The 10,452-nt window shown below is 44.0% G+C and overlaps 1 protein-coding gene across 1 annotated transcript in view; it reads left to right on the top strand.

Annotated features, from left to right (window-relative positions):
- The first annotated feature begins 9,428 nt into the window (after positions 1–9,428).
- The window catches only part of LOC128107390 (dehydrogenase/reductase SDR family member 4), a 13,839-nt gene continuing 12,815 nt past the window's right edge, over positions 9,429–10,452 (top strand). The window contains exon 1 of the mRNA XM_052733205.1: positions 9,429–10,452. This exon is cut by the window's right edge and continues 68 nt beyond it. Within this exon, the coding sequence (XP_052589165.1) occupies positions 10,204–10,452 (249 nt within the window). The 5' untranslated portion in view covers positions 9,429–10,203.

The following is a 10,452-nucleotide window of genomic DNA, read 5'->3' as shown; positions in this document are numbered from 1 at the left end:
AGTGTGTAAAAATTTGTTTTACATGAAGAAAAGTAAATGTAATCATTGTTTTTATACAAACTGAAAATTTTTAAATGTTCAGTGAAACTGGGTGCTATGAATTGCTCTTCAGGAATGTTTCCTAGGCATAGGAACAGGTGACAATCGGCAGAAAAACATCAAGGACATTCAATTTTGCCCTCAATCTCCAACTGTTTACATGAGCTAAGTACAGGGTTTTCTAGTTAAGTACATAGGCTGCTATTGGGACATCACAGGGATTGAAGAATCCCCAGGAACAACTAAAGTGGACTTCCAACAGGATACTGAGAAGTCGTAGTTCCAACTGTTTACATGAGCTAAGTACAATATTTTCTAGTTAAGTACGCAGGATACTATTGGGACATCACAGGGACTGGAGAATCTCTGCAAATAACTGAAGTGGACTTCCAACAGGATACCAAGAAGTCATAGCTCAGATCTCGAAAAAAGGGATGAAGATAAAGTAGGTCTTTGATGTAGTTGAAGACTAGACAGTTATAATTTTCCTTGGTTATGATAAAAGATAAATTACATATGAAACCTTAGACTCACAAATATAGGATAAGATAGGATATCTTCTTTAACTTTGCCAAATACAAATAGATCAGATATTATAACTATAATTCTTGCTTGATAATTGTTTTGTTATATGTAATTTTACTATGTTGAAGTTAAACCTTCCTTTTAAATAGAAAAAAAGGGGAAATGATGGGTGATATCATTCTGTATGCTGTGAATATGTGTTGCTCTGATGGGTTGATAAATAAAGCTGTTTGGCCAATGGTGAGGCAGAATAGGGTTAGGTGGGACATTCTAACTAGAGAGGAAGAAGGAGAAAGGCAGAATGGAGGAGACGCTGCCAGCTGCTGCCATAAGAAGCAAGATGTAAAAGTACTGGTAGACCACAAGCCCCAAGGCAAAATAAAGATTTATAGAAATGGGTTAATTTAAGTTATAAGAACTAGCTAGCAAAAGCTTGCCATGGCCATAGTTTAAAATAATATAAGCCTCTGTGTGCTTATTTGGGTCAAAGCAGCTGCAAGACCAGTGGGTGAGAGAGATTTGTCCTGACCATGGGCCAGGTGGGACACAGGTAAACTTTCAGCTACAAATGGCATCCAACATGGGGCAAGAGTTTCCACCTAAAGCCTGAGAAAGCTTTAAAAAAAAAAAAAAGATTCTAAAATGGAGCTAAAAACAGCTTCCTAGTTGTCTCTCTGGGCCAGTTGCATCCTATGGGCTTAAGCTACACTATGAAGAGTTCATGGCATGCAGGCTTGACCTGCAGCGTGGTAGATTCCCACCACAGTACACAGAAGTGTCTCCAAGTCACACATTACGCTGCATGGTGGATTTAGCCTTTGATAGTACAAACAAGAAAAAAAGAGGTTTCTGGGCTATACGCTGCTGGATGGAAGCATAGACCCACTGCTTCCCAGAGTAGGCAGTGAGCATGATTCCCAGAGCTGGCTGTAAACATAGTTCCACCATTTTGGGAAGCTGAGGTGGGCGGAGCCAGCAGCCAAAGCTTCCATTTCAGTCCTAGTCATTCTACAGTTTAAAGCAATAGATTCACAATAAGTCAGATTCAGATTAAATAAACCCCTAAATGGTTTACGGTATGCATAAAAATGTACATAGGCTTGGAAGAGAAAAGAAAAGGAATATAGACAGTTATATAAAGAAATAGTTTTTAAAAATAAAGTCTTTAAAGCGACAGTAAAGGTAATATAAAAAATAAGTCATGTAAAGATGGATATTACACAGAGAACCTGGATTGTGTTGTCTTTGGGATTTTTAACTGCAGAAAGACATTTGATTGTAAAAGCTACTGAGTTAAATCAATATGTATATTTTAAAGATATCTTGATTTCAAAAATCTATGTCTAAGGATATGTTGCTTTGGAAAAGAGGTTCTGCTTTTGCCTCCACAGAAGATGAGAACCTGTGGATTGCTTCCAGGCTAATATGGTTTGACCAGCCAAGACCTCCTGAAAGGTCTCTGATGATCCAACATCCAAAATCAACTTCAAGGCAACTGGCTCAGAGAATACAGCCTCACAGACTACTCCAGTCAGGACTTGACCACAATACTAAAATTTTCTTTGTGTCCCCATGAGAATACAGCACCCTCTAACAGCAGAAAATAGCCTAGAAAACTACACCCACATTCCCCAAAACAATGGATTATGGATGTTTGTCTTTGTTTAGGTTGTTGGTTACAAATTGTTATTGGTCATAGTCAATATCTTTCTAAAAGAAGAAAGGAGGATATGATATGGAAATATAGGATATAGATATGATAGGATAAAAGGGTGGATTGTTGAACCTACTTTTAAAGAGCAACTTGCTTAAAATGTTTTATACTGGTATAGGTTTTAGTTTATTGATACAAATTTAAAGTTAATTTTGTTATACTGTATGTATATTTCTACTCTTGTTTAAGGTATTGTGTTTATGTAACTCATTTCAATTTAAATGAGTTATCCATTACAATTTAATGGATAATTAAGAAATACAGATTAATAATTAGTCTTCTATGATAGTCAAACTTATAGTCATATTAAGTTTTCTAGGTAAATTACATAGATATAATTCAGTTAGGTAGGAAATCATCAAACATGTATTCATTGTGGTCATTCACTTGAAAAGTAGAATGTGACCACATTGTAATTTCTATATTATTTGGAAGACTCTCCTGGGGTATATAAGCTGTAAGGAAAAAAAATAAAGAAATGAGAGAAGAAAATCACCAGGAAAGACGTGGAAGGAGAGTTGGAAAGAAGACATCAAGACAGACAGAGGGAAACATCAGAAAACAGAGTGGAACAAGCACAGAAAGAATAATAAAAGCTAAGCTTTTGTCCCTCAGAAAAGTCCTCGTGTGTCTGTTTGTCTGTCCAGTAGTTCGCCTGCTCTGCATCTCCTCCTCAGTGCCTCTGACCTGCTGAAGGCTTGCCATTCATCAGCACCCTAGGTGAGATCCTGACCTGTTGGAGGTGTGTGTGTGTGTGTGTGTGTGTGTGTGTGTGTGTGTGTGTGTGTGTGTGTGTGTGTTATGCAGAGGGTGGGGTGTTTACTCATGGAGGAGAGACACAGGTTGACATCTTGTGTCTTCCTCTCTCACGGGCCACTCGAGTTTTGAGACAACATCTCTCACGGAGCCTGGAGCTCACTGATTCAGAAGACTAGCTGGTCCCCAACCCCCTGGGATCCTCCTGCATTCACCTCCCCAGTGCTGGCCTTATATGTACAAGCTGGAGACCCTGACTTTAAAAATTAAAAAACAAAAAACCTGGTCTCTGGGAATCTGAACTCAGGCCCTCATGCTCACATGGCTTGTTTTCCTGAGTCATGTCTCACACCCTTTCATTTTTTTTTAAGACACTGGGTCATTAAGTTGCCCAAGAAAAACTTGAACCCTTGATTCTCCTGCCTTAGCCAAGCCACTGTGATAACTGGCCTGTGCCACCAGGCCAGATAAATCTCTCTCTCTTTTTTAGCTCAAAGGGCAGAAAATATGTGGTGCCTTTGGTTTTGTTGAAAGTATTGAAATAGCATGTCTGTGTAGTCAAACTGAAATGAGTAAGCACAGCATATTAATGGGGGACAAGTACATCGTCCCCTTCACTCCCCGGGGAGCTCTTGCAGAGATTAAAGGGTAGTCGGTCCTGCTGGAGAAATTTGATCTTCCCAACAGAGAGAAAGCACAGAAGTAGACAGCTTTGTCCTCTAGCAAGGTTTGTGACCAGCTGATTTATTTGTACCCTAGGCTTCTTATTCTGTTCCCAATGCAAAGGAAGGAGCTGAAACTACTTTGCATAATAATGTCAAATGTTATCTCCAAAGAGGCCAGACTGGCCACCTCTAGGGAAATGGTTCTCCCTTTAATGTGCATTTAGATGCCAGTGTCCCTGAGAATTGCCCCTAATTCTTGAGGGGTGTGCATGTGGGGTATGCATGGGGTGTGTGTGTGTGTGTGTGTGTGTGTGTGTGTGTGTGTGTGTGTGTTATTTAGCCCAGAAATTCTTTGCAGTAAAACAGAATGCTTCAAGAAGAGGGTACATTTTTAACGCATAACATCAGAGGAATCTCCATGAAAACACCCATGAAACCAGTCAGCCTCAGACTGCCAAAGCCCACCCCGGAATTCTCTGTATAGATCCTCCTTGAATAATTCAAACTGGCAGGAACCGCAGTGATAGGATTCTTGCTTCAGAGTGCTCTAAAGTCTCTACTCCGGGGACAAAGACAGACCTCTGGAATGGGGCCCTGGGACTATTAGGAGTGCAGTCTGCATTGTAAGACTTAAGAGGGTTGGGGATGTAGCTCAGCTGGTAGTTTGCCTAGTATGCACAAAGCCCTGGATTCAATTCCCAGTGCTATGTAGACCAAGTATGGCGGTGTAGGTCCATAATCCTATCACCCGGGTGTCGGAGGCAGGAGGATCCAAGATCAAAGTTAGCCTCAGCTATACAGCAAGTTCAAGGCCAGCCTAGGATGCATAAAATAGGGAGGGGGAGTTACAAAGAAAGAAAACATATATACTCAGCAAAGGAGATACGTGGTAGGCCTAGGAAGGAATCTGAAGGGTTCACTTGAGGTAACCTCTATGAGAGGGGAAGGAAGGACAGGAAGGGGGAAGTGTGCGTGTGCTGTGTATGCGTGGTGAGCACCAGCCCACCCAGGTCCTCCAAAATAAAAGTGGTCCTTAAAGGAGCCAGTGTTAGGCAGACATTCAATGCCCCTATAACACTGTCTTGTTCAGTAGACTCCCTGAGAAGACTGTCACCTCCATTCAAAGACTGCAGTGGACCTGAAGGCGTTAACAGCTGGCTGAATGCTCACAACTCCACAGGATCCCACAGCTGGCCTCTGAGTCCTGCCCAAGAAGAAGAACCGAACACCACATCTCCATCATCAGATGCTGCCTTGCCTCTCCATGTCTGCCACAGGGACCATCTGTGTAGGAGGACAGAGAGCACCGTTCTGAAAACAAGGCTAGAAATCTAGTTGTGTCCATAAGGGACCCAGTGAGAGTTTATATCCAGCACCCTACTTGTGGAGAGGGGGGCTATGTTGTACATCTGTGCCGTGACTCCTTCCCCCTCCAGATCTTCAATGGCGTTCATGTCACAACAGCAGCCTGAGAAACCAAGGAGAGGATGACTGTGTGGCTGCCAGCAGCTTAGCCCTGCCCTAGAGCCTGCACCTCAGCTCCCATATGGAAATCACACAAAGACCAAAATCCTAGAGTTTCCAGGCGTGGCCGGAAGCAGAGCGCACAGAGGCACCGCCTGCTGGACAGCCCCCACCCCCAAATGCGGGTAAAGAAAGCAGCCCAGAGCCCATGAAAGCATGCCTGACCCATGAGAGCCTTCTACACTGGGCTGTGGAAATCCCTGAAACAGATCACAAAGAGACTAGATAGATGGTTGCCAAACAGTATTCCCAAACAACTGCCTAAATATAGGACATGAGAGAAAAAAATTAGAAAAGAGAAATTTAATGAGTTTTACAAAAAGTTTTAAATGGTACATAGGACAATATTTTTACAAAGCTAATAACCCAGACCCTTAAGTAGGCAAAAATGTATCTGTCTCTAGCAATTATAGATCCAGTCACTGTCTTGTTTGAGGGTTTTTGTTTGGGGGGGCACGTCATCTTGTTAGTGAAGGTATATTTGTTCATTTATAGTTTGGGATTGTTTATTTCTATTTACTTTTTATTTATTTTTGGTCTTTTGAAACAGGACCTCACTGTGTAGCCCTGGATAACCTCAGATTCCTGGTGATCCTCCTGTCTCTACCTCCTATGAGCCAGAGGTGTGTGGCCCACCTCGTCTAGCCATTTGGTGGTGGTGGTGGTGGTGGTGGTGGTGGTGGTGGTGGTGGTGGTGGTGGTGGTGGTGGTAGTGGTGGTGGTGATTGTTTAAAGCTAATTAGCTACCAATATTTTAAAAATAAAATATCTGGTATTAAACCCAGATTCCTAGCTTTTTAATTTCATGGGACCTATAATCCCCGTGGACTCCTGTGGCATGTCGATATTTGCCACAGAACTTAAGTCATCAGTGGTTTAACCTACTATATGTTCTGTGCATCACTGAAATGAGTGGTAGGTAAAAACACCTTTAAATGAAAACTAGCCTTCAATCCCAGCACTCAAGATGATCTCTGTGAGTTCAAGGCCATGCTAGTCAACATAGTAAGTACCAGACAAGCTAGGCCTACATAGGAAGCCCTATGTCTCAAAAAGGAAAGAAAAGGAGGCAGAAAAAGGGGGGGAAAAATCCATCAAAACTGGTTAAATCTTTTCAAAGGAAATTTGACTTTCACCAGTTTGATCCACACTTCAAATATATGTGCACAAAGCATAACATAAGATGAATATATATATTATATATATAATATATATATATATAATCTGAGGCGGTTCAGTTGTAATATTGTTTGAAATAGCAAAGCACTGGAAACCACTAAAATGTTCATCCGTAGGAGACTGACTAAATATTACTCTGCGCAGACAATCCACACGGCAGGGTCCTGTGCAGCTATTTTTAAAAGTAAGGAATATAGCTCTATCAAAACATTCCCCAAGAAAATGTTTTAAGAAGTTGAAAGAAGAGGTAAAATAAAGAGAAAAAAAAAACTTGAACAATCTGAAAGATGGTATGTATAATGTCATCCCTCTTGTAAGAATGATTTTAATGTATATGGGTGTTTTGCCTGCATGCATATCTATGTACCACGGAGGCCAGAAAAGGACATCAGATGACATCTGATTCCCTGGGACTGGAGTTACAGACATGAGCTGCCATGTGGGTGCTGGGATGGAACTCAGGTCTTCTGGAAGAGCAGCCATTGTTCTTAACTACTGAGCCATCTCTCCAGCCCCTAACTTCTACTTTTCACACCTTTCCATTCATTGTTAAAACGATGACATATATCATAGTTGTAATTTAAAGAACGGATACTTTTTTTTTTTTTTTTTTTTGGTTTTTCGAGACAGGGTTTCTCTGTGTAGCTTTGCGCCTTTCCTGGAACTCGCTTTGGAGACCAGGCTGGCCTCGAACTCACAGAGATCCGCCTGGCTCTGCCTCCCAAGTGCTGGGATTAAAGGCGTGCGCCACCACCGCCCGGCCTAAGAACGGATATTTTAATGACTAAAACAAAAAACAGGGGCTACTCATGTGTAGAGTGCTTACCTAGCCCATACAAAACCCTGGTTTGATTCCTCAGCACCACAAGAAAACAAACAAAACCCAAAGATGCAGTGCTGTTAAAAGTAAAATTCTGTGTCAGAGGAAAATCACTGTCTATGGAAGTTAACTTGTGTGAAAATCCCATCGATGCTAGGACAGTAAAATGTAGCTCTTCAGCACTGACAGCGGCAGGCTGTCATGACTCCACCTGATTTCACATATGAAAATGCCAAGGCGCATGGCGCTCCATTAGAAACCGACAATGAGTTCATGAATATTTAAAGCGCCTGACACTTGATAGCACTTAGCGAGGCCTCCATACATAAGGCCGGTAACCCTCTTACCATAGTCCCCACTTGGCAGTTGTCCGGACCTCACATCAGCCCTTGCACATTGCCCAGTCCTGATTGGTCTCAATCAGGCCTGAGACAATGACCAACCTAGGATGCCTACTGCAAAAATCCATGCAAAACGCTCACGCCAGATGAAGTCTCTTCTGATCCCCTCATGCCATGAAGAAGATGGACGCCTAGCTCTCGATCTCAGGTATTTCCTCAGGAGAGGCAGAGGGTACCACCTCCTACAACAACTTCGCATCCTACTTCCCTCTTCCGAGAGGTAATCCCACACAAGTGTGGATCCCTGAAAAGATGCCCTATCCCGTCCTTCCGAGAGGTACTCTCACACAAGTGTGCATTCCCCGAAAAGATTCCTTACCCCGCCTTCAACAACCTCCTTAAGAACGGAAGCTTGAGACCGCACACTTCTTGCCTTCCTTCCGCCTTTTTCTCGTCACAGATGCCCTCCCTAACATCCCCTGTGCTCTTCTTAAAGACATGGTGCTAAAGGCCAAATTTCAGCCCTGCCCTAATGAAAGGGACACTCCACTAAAGACCAAATTTCAGCCCTGCCCTAATGGAGGGACGCTCCACTAAAGACCAAATTTCAGCCCTGCCCTAATGGAGGGACGCTCCACCACGAGGACCTGACTCTCTTTTCCCTGAATCTTTGTCTTCCTCATCATTACCATCCATCCCCATCCTCTGCCAGAAAAGCCCTGCAGGCCTGTCCCACCAAGGCAGGCTTTGAGAGCTCCTATTTCAGTAGCCTTCCGCCCCAAGGTCCCAGTTCCACATACAGGTGGAAAGTTAGCTCCAAACAGTGAGAGAGCACCTTATCACTAATTCATGAGGCTCAGACTGAGGGGCACCTGTCAGTCCTTCTCCTCCGACATGAGGCAAGCTGTCTTATTTCTTAGGATGCGCTGAGTAACACAACTGTAACTTCTCCGCAGAGATCCCCCCTCTCCATGGAGATCCCCCCCTCCGCCCATATAGCTAGTTCTTGATGGTTACACCCCTTGCTATCCATATGCAGCCCCCAGCACACCTGCTTTCTGCTTTGTCTTCTCAGCTTTATATGTGTGTATGTGTGTGTGTGTATACATAATTTGCGTGTCTATGAAATGATTCTTTTTTTGTTTGTCTTTATTTTGTTTTTTGAGACAGGGCTTCTCTGTGTAGTCCTGGCTGTCCTGGAACTCACTCTGTAGACCAGGAGGGCCTTGAACTCACAGAGATCTGCCTGCTTCTGCCTCCCAAGTGCTGAGATTAAAGGTGCAGTGTGCCACCATACCCGGCTATGCAATGATTCTTTAGGAAATACAAATTCTGTTAAACATCAAACCCCAGGAATGTATTTCACGGACTCGCTAACTGTGTATACTGCATAAGGTTGACAAGCCGGTGATTTCACCAACTAACAACACTTTTCTAAAACCACCCATCTGAGGTGGGCATGGTAGTGCAGGCCTTTCATCCCAGCACCTGGGAGGTAGACACAGGTGGATCTCTGTGTTGGAAGCCAATATGGTCTCCAGAAAGAGTTCAGGCCAGCCAGAACTACCCAGAGAAATCATGCCTCAAAAATAAACAAATAAATAATAAGTCCTCCACGGGCAGTCTCAAAATGTTCATTCACCCTTCGTGTGTGTGATGCATGTGTCTGTATACATGTGAGATGTGTGAGACGTATGTGTATGTCGATAGCAAGAAGGTAGACACACATAGTTGGTATTACAAAAGTTGTATTTTATTAAAATAGAGTCCTAAATTTATCTCCCCAAGGCTGCTCACCCGTAAGACTTATCGAGCTGAATGTCAGGTCCAGTCTCTAACAGAAGTCTCTGATTCAAGGGTCAGGATCCTGGGAGAGACTCTCCAGCCTCAGGGCAGATCAAGGTGGCATCTCTCCAGATATGCAGAGCAGGGCATTGCTCTTGGTCTCTACTTATATACTGCCCAGTGGGCGTAAGGATCCTAGGACTTTCTGGTTATCGTGAGTGAGTGATGTCAGTGGGTTCTGGTTATCAGGTGCAGCCTTGGGTGAAGTGGAGCTCCTAACTAAGCTATTTTTACAAGTGCAAAGGCTTATTTTTCTTTTCACTATGCTCATTACAGTGTGCTTATAGGGGTGGGGGCGTAGAGGTTTGCATATATGTGCATGTAGACACCAGAGGTCCACCACATAGAGGGCTTTCTATCACTCTCCATCTTACCTTTTTCTCGAAACAGGGTCCTGCACTGGGACTGGCGCTCACAGATTTAACAAGAGCAGCCAACCAGAAGCCTCAGCAATCAGCCCTGTCTGTCTCCCCAAAGCTAGGATTACAGCAGTTAGCTGACACACCCTTTTTATCTTGATACTGAGGATCCAAACTCAGGCCCGAGTGCTTGTTCAGGGAGCACTTTACCAAATGAGTTATCTCCGCAGATATATTATATATAATACAATACATCAAAGCATCCTCTACCAAAGCTCGCCCACCACCCCCTGCCCAAAAATGGTGTGCCGGCAGATGTGTGAGGAGCAGCTGGGGCACAGAAACGCCTGAGGGTTCCTCCTGGGAGGAGCTGTGGGCTGGCCCATAGGAAACTTGGACTGAGAACTTGTGTGAGTTCCAAGTGGGCCAGAGGGTAATGATCGACCAGGCGCGGGTGCCTGCAGGGAGCGCTCACAGCTGCAGCAGCTCCCTTTGCCCCAGGCCCTTGCGAAACAAAAGTCCTGTAAGTTGGGGCAGGCAGTCGGGGGAGGCAGGACGCTCTAGACCGCCCTCCCGCCCTTTAATCCGTCCCGCCCCCAGCAGAGTTCAACCCAGCCCCACTATGCAGAAAGCGGGACTGCTGCTAGGTGGCTGGACTCGAGCGTGGAGGTGGGTGAGAATGGCC

This window comes from Peromyscus californicus, unplaced genomic scaffold (assembly GCF_007827085.1).
Source record: "Peromyscus californicus insignis strain IS unplaced genomic scaffold, ASM782708v3 Scaffold_12__1_contigs__length_115047231, whole genome shotgun sequence".
NCBI lineage: Eukaryota > Metazoa > Chordata > Mammalia > Rodentia > Cricetidae > Peromyscus > Peromyscus californicus.
This window is presented reverse-complemented; position numbering and strand designations above follow the sequence as displayed.